Raw genomic sequence first — 15,955 nt, 5'->3', positions numbered from 1 at the left:
AGCCTCCAAATCTCTCTCTCGTGCACTCAGAGGAGTTTTGGCTTTGTCTCAGGAGGATTCAGTCTCTATCCTCTTCAGGCAACTCTGTCCTTCACATAGATCTGGAGGACTTGAGACAGAAAAGATGCTTCATCGAATACAGATTTTTACCTTGATGGGCCAACGAGCAACTACACCATTCACCTCACGCACATGTCTGGAAATCTGCCCGACCCATGAGCAGCCTCACAGGCATGATGTTTTCCACAAAGTATAGGAGCCATAACAACCATCAGGACCCCAGCTGTGCCTACCAGAAAACCAGTTGGTTACAGCAGATGCACATGTAATACCCATGTTTTATAAACTGAATCAGATAATAGGAATAATGAATGCTTGTTGTCTACTATTGTCTTCACAGTATGCGCTTTCTATCATTTTCTAAGTGGATGCTGGTTCAGCACCTGTGGAGACACGAACCTGAATGTGAGATATCTTCACATGAAACTAAAGGAGTGGTCTGAATGTAGGAGAGGGATCCAGGGGATGTCAGGTAAATGGCGTCTTCTTTCAAGTTGACCCAGATCTCCATCTATCATGTGGCTTCCTCCAATGGCATCTCCCAAAAATCTACTTCCCCTGAATCAGACGTCTTTCTCTGATCCAGCATCGGCATTCTCTGAACAAAATCGCAGTAAAAACAGCTTTAAACTGTGGGCTCATGAGGAAAGTCTTGGCAAAGCTTAAATTTTAGCAACCATGGCTCAAGAAAGCATAGGAAGGGAGGAAGATGTTTCCTGCCAAGTATCACATTCATTGCACCACCCCAGTTTTGAAAAACATGGAGCACTGTGTAAAACATAAATAACAACAGAATGCATAGATTTAGTGATCACATAAACCCAGATTATAATCACAATAGAACATCAGCTGAGAAAAGTCAACATTTTAGGAAGAAGAAGAATCTTTAACCATCATAGAACAGTGAGCAGTGTTCACAGACAGTGATTTCTGGAAGTGTTTCTGAGCCCATGCTGCGATTTCTATAGCAGGGTCATGTCTGTTCTTAATTCAGCGCCATCTGAGGTGCTGACAATCACGGCATCCAATACTGATTTTTGTCCTTGTCAGCAGCGATTTCTCCAGGTTTCCCCAAATCTCTTGATTTTATCATTTACTGCAGATGGTGAGAGTCTTCACAGTTTTACATTAACAAACACTATTCTGAAATACTTCCACAATTTTTTCACAGAGTTTTACCAAGTGTGTTACTGACCTGTCACTAATTAACATAATTAGTTGCAAAATGTTCCTCCAGCTGTTTCTTTCTGGTACCACTTATGCTTACAGCCTTTTCCTGCCCCGGTCCCAACTTTTTCAGAAATGTTGCTTCCATTAAATTCAAAATGAGCTAATGTATTACTTAAAATAATACATTTACTCCATATGCATACTTGATATGATTTTATTTGCGAATAAAATGGGGTTTAAGAGATTTGCAAATAATTACATTCTATTTTTATTTATATGTTACAAGTCAAAGATTATAGAGAAGAAACAGTCACATATGAACAGTTTTTATATTGGGTCACATTTACTCATTGACCCCTGACAATTTGGGAAGGATCGTCTGAATGGATCATGACATAGAAAGAAAAAAGTTGGATGCATATATGAGGCTCCACAATCTCTTCTTGAATTGTTTCTATATGTTTTTCATACTGCCCTTTTTTATGTAACAAGAACAGCATCTAAAAGTGTCAGCTTTTGTCGTGATTAATGAGTTCATTGTTTGATATATTTGTTATTATCACAAAAATCAAATAACTGTTATAGAAAACTTTAAAAACAGCAATTTATTCACTTCTGACATGCTAAAAGCATACATTTTTGTCACTACTGTTGTCAGAATTGTAATGGATTAAAACTGTGTTGGAGAAAAATTGAGAGCTTAATTTTGCTTTATATATAAGAGTCATTACATATGAAGTAGAATTGTTGGAGGAAATCCATATAATTTAACAACAGGCATCATTTTATGGAGTTGTAAGGAAGAAAAGTTGTTCTAACATTTTGACTGGTGGGATATATAAATATAAACAGGCAAACCACACACTAACATGAATTTGTATCAACTTACAGGAAATGGGTACAAGAACCTTTGGAAGGAAAGAATGTGTTTACATGTGACACATTACAGTGAGAACAATGAACTGGATGAGAGCGAGCATGAGTAAGAGTATCCCGGAATCAGGTCTGAGTACAAATGAGGAGATCCAAGGTCAGCTAAGGGTCATACATATGTAATGTGCATGTGTAGTAAATGAAGTGTGTTCAGGTGCTTGGAGAGGACGTTATGCAGTGAGATGTAAGGTACCAGGATGAAATGGTACTCTAAAAGTCAAATAATATAAATATTATATCCACCTCTGTTTCATAAACTTCTCATACAGAACATTCAGTGTCAGACACACTTAACCATACGATTGCCTAATTTTGTTGCATGAGTCTGAGAAAACGGTAACATTTTGGTACCTTTACAGCACACTGTTACCCTGAGGCAACAAACTAATTTCTGGTAAGGGGTGGTGGTGGGGGGAGGGGCAAATTTGTTTGACATATCAACAAAGACCTCAAGCTCCCAAAAAGTAAAGTGAAATTTTTATGTCTCCCATTAAACAAATAAATAAATAAAATCCATGCTGTAGTGGTTTTAATATTTAATGTATTTTTTTGCATTATTTTAATTAAGTACATTTTAAATAACTTCAAAATAAATACATTTTAGTTGTATTTTCACGTTTTAGTCACAAAAAATAAAATAAAACAGCACCCAATTTTATGCAGACAAAACAAATAAATGTTTACTTATTTATTTATTTTACATGGCACACTGACTTTTGAACAAATATTTCTGAATTTCCTCTTACGCTGAACTTTTTTTCTACTGAAAACTTTTTTCTACTGGTTAGGAGGGCTCAGTAAACTCCAGAGGGCAGTGTTGTTCCATCGCGTGCAGATGACTTCACTGAGATTTGATTGCACCATGAAGTATGTCTGATGTGAAAACTGATACTTCCTTAAAACCTCACACGTGTGTTCCCAATTACACTCTGACTGCTTGTCCCACTGTCTGCTTCAAACAGCATTAAAAACAAGAAATATCCTCTCCTGAAATAGTGTGAGACATGACTTTGATGACAGAGGTCATACTTCTTTTATGCATAATTAGTCTAATCACAGCTGCAGGACTAAACAGATAGACAAACCATTGTGTTTTGCCATGCAGACTTGACAGTGATCTCCCTGCACATGTGTGAAGCAGCGTCTTCAGTTACTCTGCCTGCCTCTGCACACACATTAGTTTGGAAGGTTATTTTGGGCTGCACAAGCACCCTCTGCTTCCAGTGAAATAATAGGAGGAGTCAAACTCTTGCCTTTCCATTCTGCTCCTCCGTACCATTCCTCATGTCAGCTGACAGGGGATTTCCCTCTAAATAACAAGTTCCCCTTCGCTGTCTGTGCTGCAGCATTAAGTTAGACCTTTATTTTGAAACAATGGACAACAGCCCTCTGCAGGTCTTGACTGTCCCTACAGCCCCCTACCCAGACCAGCGACCCAGCACCAACGGCCTGAGGAGAAAGGTCTATGTGTTCCAGTCCAGGAGGAACTACCTGCACAACTTCATCCAGAGTATCTTCTCTTCCATTGACCTGCGCGATCGCCAGGGTTCAACCATGGTGGTGGGGGGAGACGGACGCTTCTTCAATCGAACGGCTACTCAGGTCATTGTGCAGATGGCAGCTGCCAATGGGGTCAGTGTCACCATGTGTAAGGGCCTGCTTACGTTGTTTGTGTGTGCATGCTGGCAGGTGGGTGTGCACATGAGCTAATTTGCAGATAACTGCATGTGTGTCAGTGTCACCTGCCCCAGTAACTTATTATCTCTTTGTCAGCGATTGTACCTGCTTCATATCAACTGCAGCCTGTGACTTTTGCTTTTACTGTCCAAACTATAATCAAAAAGTAGAAAAAACAAACAAACATAATTTTTGATGTAATTATATTTTTAAAAAAAATTATAACTTTTAAATGAAATGATAAGTTGCATATGGATATAAGATACTGACTAGATATTACACTAATATCTGTTCAGTATCTAATATCTGATCTAATAATAATTATCGGAAATGTCACTTTGAAACACCTCCAAGTCCCAGAGTTCTCCGTGTCAAGGGAATGCTCTCCATCACTCCCTCTATGACTTTTTTTTTTTTTGCCTCCTCTAATAATAGGACCCTTCCCGCAAACATAATCTGAGCTACCTGGGGTCGGGGAGGTGGGGGTGGGGAGGGTATCCCCTTGTTTTAGTAGCATAACTGATCCTTTTCCTGGGAGATTAGTGAAAGCAAGGCTTAAGTCTTATTGGCAGAGAAACATCCACCACCATTACATTCAGTCACCATTTACTGATCTTTCAAAAAGCAAATAACTTGCATTTTAATTTGTGGGCTAAAAGGTCACCTGATGTTTACTCTATACCACATTAGCACTGGTTTGCATGAAATACTATATATATATATATATATATATATGTGTGTGTGTGTGTGTGTTACCAATTGGTGGCACATCAAATTATGGAGCATCTTATAGGCCCTAAACCCTCTTATATGACACTCTCTACCTGTCATGAACAGCATTTAAAATTTAGCCACTTAACCTAACCAGTTGCTTATTATTTTCTCTGCCGACATAAACACCTGACACTTTAAACGCAGCACACGTCAGGTGTTTGGAACACATATGGCCTACACAAGTGTTCCAGATTAGATCCAAATTTGTCTGCTAATTGGACTGGGTAAATGATATACTTAGAGGGATTTAAAATACACTTACACATGATAGAACTTGCTCTTGGTGTGCCGCAAGTGCCGTTTGTGAAATAAAATATCCTATTTACTTCTGACAAGAACTGTGACAAACCTGATATTTACTGTTATTTCCACCCCTGCCTCACGCTGATATATCAAGATACGTATTTTTCTCAACCAAATAAAAAACGCCTATGTGACTTTTCCCCAGGTGGGTCGTCTGATCATTGGACACCACGGGATAATGTCCACGCCAGCCGTCTCCTGTATGATCAGGAAATGCAAAGCCATCGGAGGCATCGTTCTCACTGCCAGCCACAACCCCGGTGGACCTGATGGAGACTTTGGCATTAAGTTTAATACTGCAAATGGAGGTATGGTAACTTGAGAGAAGAAAGCATGCAGTCGCATTGGCCAAGTGCAAAATAGTGTTACAGGAGAAGTCAGGCATTTAATAAGGCCTCATTCGGATATGTGGCTCGGACACAGAGAAAATGTGATGCTTGTATTGACACAAATCTGGGACAAAGTTCAAACACATCAAAACAACACACAATATTCAGTATCACTATTCCTGTCAATAGAAGATTTTTCTACTATTACAATACTGCAATTTCACACTGTCATCATAAAACCAGGCTTTTTCTGCCTCATCCAGGCCCAGCCAACGAAGCAGTCACAAACAAGATCTTTCAGATCAGCAGGACCATTGAGGAGTTTCCCATCTGCCCTGGACTACAAGTGGATCTGACAACCATGGGAAAACAGACCTTTGACCTGGAGAACAAGTTCAAGCCATTCACAGGTGACCTAGAGCATTAATATTAGTCTCTCATTCATCGAAATTAATGAGCATGCGGCGGGGAAAGGGATATGAGGCTAGTTATATGACTGACCAGATATATTCTTTGCAGGTACAATTACACATATTGTCTTTGTTCTTTTTGAAAGGCGTATTGTAAATGTATTTATGTATTTAGTCAACATTCTCTTTCCCTGATGATGAATAGAGTTTTGTTTCTGATTTGTGGCGGTGCGCAGTGGAAATCGTAGACTCTGTGGAGTCCTACGCTAACATGCTGAGGAACATCTTTGACTTTGCTGCTCTGAAGGAGCTTCTGTCTGGCAAGAACCACTTCAAGATAAGACTGGATGCCTTGCACGGAGGTCAGAGAAAATGCTCTCATAACTCATTTATTGTATAATGTCATAGTTATATTTGCACGCAACTCTAGCAAGTTCTTTAACTCATTTGCTTATGAAGCACGATGCTATTCAAATCTATATGATTTCCATATTTCTCACATTCATGTCAGCAATGTAAAAGAGAAGCTTAACAATATTACAGCAAAATGGAGATAATAATGAGATAAATGTTCGAGGCTCTGTTCTATTCTGGGAGAGGTAACATTGGGTTGTCAGATCTGTGACTTTACTCTCATTAGATTACTAAATCTATTTTGAGCGTCCCCAAACACTGAAACAAAAAGTCAGGGCTGAAGCACTGTGAGCCTCAGTTTTCTCCTTGTTGTTGTTTTAAAATACTTTGGGCAACACCAGATCTGCCTAGTTCATCTTTGTCCTCTCTCACAACTGTCTCTCTCACCTGTCCGCTCTCCAGCGGTAGGACTCTACGTGAGGAGAATACTGTGTGATGAGTTGGGTTGTCCTGCCAGTTCTGCCATTAACTGTGTCCCTAAGGAGGATTTTGGAGGTCAACACCCAGATCCTAACCCCATATACGCTACAGATCTGGTTGACAGCATGCGAGACGGACAGTATGATTTTGGTGCAGCATTTGATGCCGATGGGGTGGGCTTACCGAGTTATTATTTCTAGTTTTTATTTGTTTGTTTGGTTTTTTCAAACATTAAAAGAATATATGTAATATAAAATGCAGCTTCAAAAGACATTTCCTTGGGCCTGAATCACAGGCTTTGATTTCTAATCTTGAACCTCTTTCTGCTTTCTAGGACCAGAACATGATCCTTGGTAAACATGGCTTCTTCGTCACCCCATCTGACTCCGTGGCTGTGATTGCTGACAACATTTTTTGCATCCCGTACTTTCAGCATGCAGGGGTGAGAGGTTTTGCTCGTACTATGCCCACAAGTGCAGCATTAGACAGGTAAACGTGTGGCCTGCTTTTCAAATATCACCATCAAAACAAACTGCCTTAGAATACTCTTTCATTGTATTTCCTTCAGAGTAGCCAAGGCAACGAAAATCGAGCTATATGAAACTCCCACTGCCTGGAAGTTCTTTGGGAACCTCATGGATGCAGGCATGCTGTCTTTGTGTGGAGAGGAAAGCTTTGGTACAGGTACTGTGTGTCCGTGCCAAGTAACTAAATCGAAGAAGACGAGGATTCTGATTCTGGGCTTTTGTTTTATGTTTTCTCAACACTGTCAACCTAATTGCACTTCACGCTTCAGGAGGAGACCATATTCGTGAGAAGGATGGGCTTTGGGCTGTGCTGGCATGGCTGTCTATCCTGGCCACCAGAAAGAAGAGTGTGGAAGATTTAGTTAAGGACCACTGGCTAAAATATGGAAGAAACTACTTCACCAGGTGAGATGTGGACACACTAAAAAAACACAGTGTTATTACTGAGGTTATGTGATAAAGTTTTTTTTTATTTGTTTGCTTATTTGTTTGTTCTAAGTGGCTGAAATATAGTTAAGCAGAAATTGTGTCACTGATACAGATGAAGCTGTAACAGGTGGGTCGATGAGACATGTGAAGACACATGTAGAACATTACTGACACCTAGTGGAACATATGTGGTATTGCACTGCATGAAAGAACATTTAACATGAGAGTATTATTAGTAGTAATATTAGTATCAGTATTGTCTGTATTGACTCACTTTGGCATCAATAATCAATAATAAGTACCTGTTAGTTTATTATTTATTTATTTAGCCGTTTTTTTTCTCATTAGATTTTTGTTTCTACTCTTTACATTTTGCCCAGGTATGACTACGAGAATGTAGACATAGATGCAGCATGTGAAATGATGGAGGATTTGGAGATCACAATCACCGACAAGACCTTTGTGAGGCAAAGATTTGCTGTGGAAGACAAAATCTACCAGGTGGAGAAAGCAGACAGCTTTGAGTATGCAGACCCGGTAGACGGCACCATTTCCAGGAACCAGGTACACGAAAAACACTGTGGTGCATTTTTCTGTAATGATAGTCTTGCGGTATACACAGATGCATAATGTATGTGATCTGTCAGCATCAGAACCTCTCAGCTGTGTTTGCAAACCCTAAAAAAATTTATCTCAGTCTGCGCTGGGCTGTTTTCACTGCAGGGGCTGCGGATAATCTTCTCTGATGGTTCTCGAATCATCTACAGACTCAGTGGGACCAGTTTTGATGGGGCAACAGTTCAAATCTATCTCGACAGCTACGAGAAAGAACACGTTTTTGGGGATGCACAGGTGGAGTATCTAAAAGTGAAAACTGCATTTTGACCAGAACAGGCTTAAAAGACAAACCTTTGAATCACTAAGCAGAAACTCTTTTTAAATGAAATGTAGCGCTGTGTGGTGAAAAGGAACAGTGTTACTACTCTGTGGTTGTTTGGATGATTTTACATATGGCAGCAAGGTGCATGAGTCTCTAATTGTGCCATCCTTGTTTTGGACAGGTGATGCTGGCACCCCTTGCCACTATCGCTCTAAAGATTTCTCAGCTTCATCACAGGACCGGTCGAACTGGTCCATCTGTCATTATATGATTCCTTATCAATTGACAAAATAACGCTCTTTTTTAAGTTTTACCATCCTGTTTTTTGTGTTTGTGTTTGTTTTTTATAAAGGAAGTCTCAAATCCAGTTGTAGCTACATATTATGCAAAAGTGTGCAGTTGAATGAAATTAAATGTAATATATTAAACAGCGTTTTTGTTTTTGGTTCGGTTGTGGCATGCTTTGGTGCTTTTTTATGACAGATGATATTACATCTACTTTACTTTGTTTCAATTTTGCTTTTGTTAACTGTCATTTTCATTCTCACCAGTGAGGCCCTGGCTAAAATCTGTAAGATTACAGAAAGGTCAGTATTTTTAGCGAAAAAAAAACTGAACCTATTTGAGCATAATGTTTTCATAAAGCAGCACTTTCACTTCCTCAGTGAAACTCTTTGAAAAACAGCATCAGCACTGTCTCTTTTTAAAAATCTTTTTCTTTTTGTACCAGTTACTACTGAAGACTACTTGACATGTGCAGTTGAGAAAATTAGAACATGACAGTTTTGTGAGTGAAATAACTTCTCATGCAGCAGGTGCTCAGTTTAAAAAGAAGGAACGGGCTGTTTCCTGTCGTTAATCCTCTAAAACCGTCATTTGGATCATGCGTACCCCTTAATTTAGGGAAAATGAAATCTCATCAGCGAATAATAACCTGAAATTGAAGTTGAGTGCGTGGGTGGGTGCTTGAGAGTGAGTGACGGCTTTCCAGCTCGTTTGACTCTGTTGAGTCTGAAAATGACAAAAAGCAACAAGTCAGCATTTAAAGATTGCTCCCAAGAAAACATCTTCTAAAGATCTTTTAGTTTCACTGTGACAAGGGTCCTCTTTTTTTTCTTTTTTTCTTCTTTTACTTCACTATCTGTAAGTACAACTTATGCTGCTACCTTTTTAGTACACCAACAAAGCAAAAACAACAAAGGAAACTTTTAAACTGCAAGAAAATATTTTTTAAAATAGCTTATCCATATCTGGTGAGTGCACCACATAATTTCCATCTGGACGGCAACAGCACGAGTCCACAAACATCTGCCCCAGCTCTGTGATCACTCATGCCCTTTGAAGTACTGTCCCTTTCTTCTGGTTTCATCTCCATAATGCACTGAACCTGAAGGGGAACAACAACACAACAAGGGGAAGGCCAGCTGTGGTTCATCTCAGGCCTGTCGTGGTGTGAGTTTTGGTTCCACTAAAAATTTCAGTCCAAGATTGCACAAGTTTACATGCATAATTACTCAGTCATCAGGATCTGTCCATCAATAACACGATATTATATTACAGACTGCAAATGGAGGAGGAACTTAACTAAGGAGGACACAAAAGTCAGGTATTTATGAATGATAAACCTAATGTCAGTAAACAAAATCAAAACCTATTTACATGCATAGTATAAAGATGCCTAAGAAGCACTAAAAAGTATTTTCATGCCTTTTCTAGGTAAGTAAATCCATAACATTGTATTATATTCAAGGGCTCCTCTGGTGTCTCCACACCAATGCTATTGTAATCTGCAAATCTAGTAATGCCCAACATCTTTGGATGTGAGTATGTACAGGGCCAGAGTACAGAACCTGTACCCGGATATATTATTTGTAAATATAGTGCCTTCATAGTTTCATATTGTTCTTGCATATTTTAAAGTATGAATCTAATATATGCTGAACTGGACTCCATTGGGGTAACAGCACTGGGCAGCTTGATTGGCATGCCCCCAGAGAACACCAGAACTGACTGGTCTGCCACTGGTACCCTGTTCGCTTCACAGATGATGCGACAAGCATTGTGAGGTTTGTCCTGCCATCTCCAGACTTTTTCACACCTGTCACATGTGCTCAGCATGAACCTGCTCTCATTTGGGTGACAATGATGGACCTGGCAGATCTGTTGTTCTCAGGCAAAGACCGGCTGCATGGTGCTGAGCTGTGAACACAGGTCCCACTAAAGGATGCTGGGGCCTCATACCGTGCTCATGGAGTCTGTTTTTGACAGTTTGGTCAGAAACATGCACATGAGTAGCCTGCTGCAGGTCATTTTGTAAGGCTCTGGCAGTGCTCCTGCTGTTTTTCCTCACGCAAAGGAGCAGAAACCAGTCCTGCTGATGGGTTTATGCCATTATACGGGCCTATCCAACTCTCCTTGTGTCACAGCATGGCATCTTATCCACACGCTCTGTTGGGAGACGTAGCAAACCGACTTGCGAAAGCACCTACAGACAGTGACAAGAACACAGATTAAAAAGCAAAACTACAGAAAAATCAGTCAGAAGGGAAGAGGGCAGGGCTGCGGTCTTTGGCCACTACCTGCAAAACCAGACCCTTTTTGCTTGGATTGCTTTCTTATTGCCTCACTAGTGTACCTGTACAAACAAAGGGGGAATGGACTCAGTGCTTTATAACGTTTTTAACTTTTTTTTCTTGTACTGTGATGATCACATGTTCCATTTTTTTCAAGCAGTGTATTATACTATATTATTGTGGATAAAGCTCCCCAGCTGTACAGAAGCTGCTGTTCCAGCTCCAGCTGTAAGATTATAGTGACATATGCCATAATAAATCAGTAATTACGATCGAGCAGTATATTTTATATAATTCTGAATCATGTTTAGCTACATTATAATACTGAAACTTTAGTTCTATTACTTAAGTAGGGTCATGACTTTTACTCAAGTAATAGTAGTTGTTATTCAATAAGGAAAAACTACAAGAAAGTATCTCTTGGGTAAGATAAATAGTCATAAATAAGTATAATAATAATAATAATAATAATAATAATAATAATAATAATAATAATAATAGACTTGATATACATTTAAAATGTAGGGACGAGTAAGTTTAAGGTAACAAACAATTAAAATACTCAAGTAACGAATAAGTAATGTAGTCTGTATAACTGCAGCAGCTTATATTGTAACACAACACGCAGACGTGTAAAGCCCGCTGGAAGCACGCGCTAAATCCTCTCGTGCTCGTCATCGAGAGACTACGTCACCAGCTAGGACTGTTTGGGTCAACGTTGGTGAATGGTGTGAGGTGAAACTTTTTGCCCGTCAAGATTACAGTATATCGGTAAAGAAGTTCAAGCCCCAGCTAGCCGCAGAGCTACTGTAGCTTTAAGGAGGTCACCTGATGCAAAGAAAGGAAAACCCGACCGAGGAAGCAGGAAGTTCCTGTACGACGACATCGAGCCCGAGCACGTAAACAGTGCACAAAGAGCAGAAATAAACACAAAGAGGGGGTTTTCAGACGTTGACCGCAATGGCAGGCATTAAAGGTATTTTTTAATTTTGGCTCAGCTGGGTCAGCCGAGAGTTGAGTGTCAAAGTTTTTGAAGTTAAAAGTTTGTAAGCTGAGTTTTCCACACTGGTCAAAACGTTTGCTGTATCATCTCGAAACTCGCGTCTCTGTCGCAGGTCATTAAGATCTGTTGCCAGATAAGTTATTAACCTGTTGATTTATGCATAAAGTTGTTGCTATTATCCAGTGTATCCTGTACTCTTAGTTTACCGACAGCTCTGCCACGAGTGCTCCACGCCTACCGTGTATTTGTTTTGTACTTTGGCCAAAAACAGCTCTGTGATTAATGTAGAGTTATTGGTGTCTCGTTTTAGCACTGGTTGGTTTGTCCTTTAGTGGTGCTATTGGACTGACATTTCTTCTGCTGGGCTGTGCATTAGAATCGTACGGGTAAGTTCTCCTTGTAAACGTATCAGCAGCTATACGTGCTATTTTATGACACTGACTTACATTATTACAGAAATAACTGAGTTTTGGTTGTGGCTTATCAAAGAGCTCTGAACAACATCATTCACTCTGCAGTTACATTGTGTGACTTTTGATTGGAGAGAAAAAAAAGGCCAGATCAATGCAGTCAAGGCCTGTATTTATAGCCCTTATAGTCCTCTTGTTGGTCACACTCCAGGAATGCCAGTTTCTGTAATGCAGCTCAGCGGTGCCACTCATTAATAGGCTGCTGCCCTTACATGTCAACATCTCTCAAACCTCAGTTTCTAATGCAGCTTTTCTCTTTCATTAAAAAAAAAAAAAAATCAAGCCCATGTTGAGACAACTGATGTGACTGAAGTTACTACTTAAAAACTGGAAATCACCCTACTAAGAGCCCCAGAACATTTTTCTGTAACTGGTTTCACAGTTTTAGAACTCCTAATGATGAGTAAACTGAGCTTCAGGTGTGCTAAGATGTTCCATTCTTTTGAAGACGAGTGTTTCATGTCCTTTGTAAATATTTTTGACAATTTCATCTGTTTTTGCAGGGTCTACTGGCCGATGTTTGTCCTGATTTTCTACGTATTAAGTCCCATCCCGACCTTCATATCCAGACGCCTCAGTGATGACTCTGAATCCAGCAATGCCTGCAGAGAGCTGGCCTATTTCTTAACAACTGGCATTGTGGTATCATCGTTTGGACTACCCATTGTTTTGGCCCGTACCAACACCGTGAGTTCTCTTTACTTATTTAGTTTATTTAAATACACAGCAAAAAAAAATATTTCGGATCATACTAAATGAGCGTAAATTCATCTGTGCGTACAAGTAGTGCATGTGCAGTGAAAACAAAATTACAGTGGAAATCTAATGGGCCATTTCTTTCGTGCAGATCAAGTGGGGCGCCTGTGGATTGGTGATGACCGGAAACGCCGTCATCTTTCTCACCATCTTAGGCTTTTTTATCGTGTTTGGAGGCGGGGATGACTGGAGCTGGGAGCAGTGGTAAAGTGCCGTTGGAAAGTGGACAGACAGACAGATGGGTGGGTGGGTGGATAGTTGAACGAACAGACTGCAGACTGAGGGGCACATGTGTCCTGCACTCAATGGGGGATGAAGCTCTAGTGTAGGCAGCAAAATGTCAAATGAAACCAGCGTGTTGTCATGCTGATTTTTATACTGGGGTGGGGATTAGGTTTGGAAATAACTGTGTGCCCTGTAATGTGCCTTACGTCTGGGACCAGGGAGAAATGAATGTCTGTACCCCTCTTATGTGCCATCAATATCCACATTAATACATATATGATTATTTTCTTCGTCTTGCCTTTGTTTCAGTTGCTGAATCACCCTGCTCACTGCAGCTATTATGCCTCAGTTAATCAATATCCTAAAGGGATCCTAAAGAATAACTATTGTAATGTATACTGCAAAGCTTATACTGCATTATCTGTCCTCATTGTTTAAGGGAGGAGTTATAGCTTGCTTATTATTATGAGCACTCTTTGCTAGTACAGAGCAAGTTATAGGACTCCTAATCAGGTGAAGATATATTTGTGTTAAGTATGTTGTTTTGCTTTTGTTTTTGTTTGTGTGTTTCATTCCTCAAGCATTTTATTTTTTGTGTTCTGGTGCAATTGTTTACATTTTCACCAAAGATCATTTCTAGACTGCAATTCTACTGGAGCATATTCACCACTAAACTATATTTTAAAAAAATAAATAAATGTCCGCTACACAGTAACACGATCCTCAAAAGCCAGCCGAGGCATCTGAAAAAGAGCTCTTTGTACGATCAGTCCAGAAAAAGTAGCCATTAAACTTTATTCTTCTGTACATTACAAAGCAATCCATAATCCTGACAAAATGTTATGGCATAATGAATTCAGTTTTCTTTTTTTTTTACTTGTTGAATGGTAAATACTGTACATGTTTGCTATTTTTGTCCTAGTAGGTGCCTTCTCTCGCATACTTCTTCACACACGCCTGCCTTAGACAATGCACCTTTCAAAGGGTCTGGTTGTAATTTGTTTTTCACCATCAGGGCCCGGTGAAATCTTTAACTGTAATTTAACATTTGCATCCTCGCATGTAATGTTCCCATAGTCAGTCAATAACTAATGGTGAGCTTTGTTTGATCAGCATGTGTAACGAAAACTGTCACAGAAAGAAATGTTCTCAGAAAATTTCTGATTTCCTAAACATCTGCTACACAGTTGCTTTTCAGAGGGAAATGTTGTATTGTTTGTATGTAACTGACATGTTCAAGTCTATCAACGGGAAGAAAGTGTACGTTCTCTGTTGTGACTGCTATATTCACACTTTAAAGACACTAAGGAGTGCCTAAGAGTTCTGTAAGTTTTTTTTATAAGCTCCTGATTGCACTTTTCTAACACTGATTAAAACTCTCTGTGTAGTGAAGCAAATGCACGGGCTCTGTCTGTTCACTGATCATGATTTGATAAGAACTTGATTTGACTTCTGTACATCTCACCTCTTTGTCGCTCCTGATGGCTGATGCATCCAATCAGACACCTGCGCACTGTTTAGACAGCATAGCAGCAGTAGCGGTTGTAGCAAACCCCAGAAAGGGCCTCTCATGAGACATGAAGTGGAAAAGAAGCTGTGTGGGTGAGTGTTTAGGAATTATTTCCTTCTGGTTGGATTTTGACTGAAACACAGGTGTGAACAGCTGCTAAATTTTTAATTATCTGTTTATTTTTTTATGTTTGCTACTTCATAGTTTGCGTACAAGCTTATAATCCTCACTGAAAAACATATTTCTGCTTTCCCTTTCCGCCATTTCCAAACACTCACGCATTAGTAATTAATGCAGACTGGCAACAATGCCAGATGTGAACAAACCGCATAACAAAGGAGTGATAAAACCCAACAATACCTATTCAGGGTTAAATTGCATGTGACAGAAATCCACCACGCAGCTGCACACCACCTGAGTGGTTTAATTTCATTCTCTGTTCATGTGTGTCGGGTTGCACCGAAGCCACCTCACCAGTCTGAAATGAGTGCATTTCCTCCACAAAACAAAAGAACCTGCACTCTGCATATGAATTATTATTATTTATATGTCAAACGTGCTGCCTGCCTCCACTAATTGCCTTTTATATGAGAGTGGGCACAACATGTATAGTTTATGGTCTAACATCTCTACAAACAGGTTTAGCAGCTGTATCATTGCTGCTGCGTAAAAGTCTCTTCTGAAACGCAATAGCAAAGTTGTGTATGTGCAATGTATAATGTCTTCACTGCATGTTTATGCAAACTTTAAGAACTTGAACACTAGATACTGATTATAGTAAATGTAAATCTGATTTTGGAAGGCATTAACATGATGAATTCAGCCACCTGTGTGAAACAATGCCAGCAAGTTGCACTACTGAGGCACCCTGCAAAGAATTTTTAGAGTCAATTTACGCTAGTGGGCTAGTCTCAGGAATGAAGCAGAGGCCTTAACATGGCTGTAGATAAAAAAAAACAAAACATTTTGTTAATGCAATATTTTATGAAGAAAAGTTGGGGATTGATTGGTGAGAACTAACAATTTGTTAGAAAGAAGAGCCAAATGCTCCTTCGATTACATCAGTGGGATTAATACCATGTGAATCGTGTC

The 15,955-nt window shown here is 39.7% G+C and overlaps 2 protein-coding genes across 2 annotated transcripts; both read left to right on the top strand.

The window, feature by feature from the left end:
- The first annotated feature begins 449 nt into the window (after window positions 1-449).
- On the top strand, window positions 450-8,719 carry LOC134617481 (phosphoglucomutase-1-like). The gene is made up of 12 exons (XM_063462734.2): window positions 450-532; window positions 3,578-3,795; window positions 5,063-5,225; window positions 5,510-5,656; window positions 5,893-6,018; window positions 6,473-6,663; window positions 6,825-6,979; window positions 7,059-7,174; window positions 7,287-7,422; window positions 7,827-8,010; window positions 8,170-8,298; window positions 8,508-8,719. The coding sequence occupies exons 1-12, from the start codon at window positions 481-483 to the stop codon at window positions 8,595-8,597; spliced, it is 1,707 nt and encodes a 568-aa protein (XP_063318804.2). The 5' UTR covers window positions 450-480; the 3' UTR covers window positions 8,598-8,719.
- A 2,895-nt stretch (window positions 8,720-11,614) lies between these two features.
- On the top strand, window positions 11,615-14,742 carry LOC134617489 (leptin receptor gene-related protein). The gene is made up of 4 exons (XM_063462742.1): window positions 11,615-11,875; window positions 12,213-12,288; window positions 12,876-13,059; window positions 13,220-14,742. The coding sequence occupies exons 1-4, from the start codon at window positions 11,860-11,862 to the stop codon at window positions 13,334-13,336; spliced, it is 393 nt and encodes a 130-aa protein (XP_063318812.1). The 5' UTR covers window positions 11,615-11,859; the 3' UTR covers window positions 13,337-14,742.
- The last annotated feature ends 1,213 nt before the right edge of the window (window positions 14,743-15,955 follow it).

The sequence above is a fragment of the Pelmatolapia mariae genome, linkage group LG18 (assembly GCF_036321145.2).
Source record: "Pelmatolapia mariae isolate MD_Pm_ZW linkage group LG18, Pm_UMD_F_2, whole genome shotgun sequence".
Lineage (NCBI taxonomy): Eukaryota > Metazoa > Chordata > Actinopteri > Cichliformes > Cichlidae > Pelmatolapia > Pelmatolapia mariae.
Note: the sequence above shows the minus strand (reverse complement) of the source record. Positions and strands in the feature narration are given on the sequence as shown.

Bases quoted from the DNA above. Each gene is read 5' to 3' on its own strand.
- LOC134617489 (XM_063462742.1), top strand. The intron at 12,289-12,875 runs GTAAGTTCTCCT...CTGTTTTTGCAG, and splicing joins TGTGCATTAGAATCGTACGG to GGTCTACTGGCCGATGTTTG. The intron at 13,060-13,219 runs GTGAGTTCTCTT...TCTTTCGTGCAG, and splicing joins TTTTGGCCCGTACCAACACC to ATCAAGTGGGGCGCCTGTGG.
- LOC134617481 (XM_063462734.2), top strand. From the start codon at position 481: ATGAAACTAAAGGAGTGGTCTGAATGTAGGAGAGGGATCCAGGGGATG. The intron at 3,796-5,062 runs GTCAGTGTCACC...ACTTTTCCCCAG, and splicing joins AGATGGCAGCTGCCAATGGG to GTGGGTCGTCTGATCATTGG. The intron at 8,011-8,169 runs GTACACGAAAAA...TTTTCACTGCAG, and splicing joins GCACCATTTCCAGGAACCAG to GGGCTGCGGATAATCTTCTC.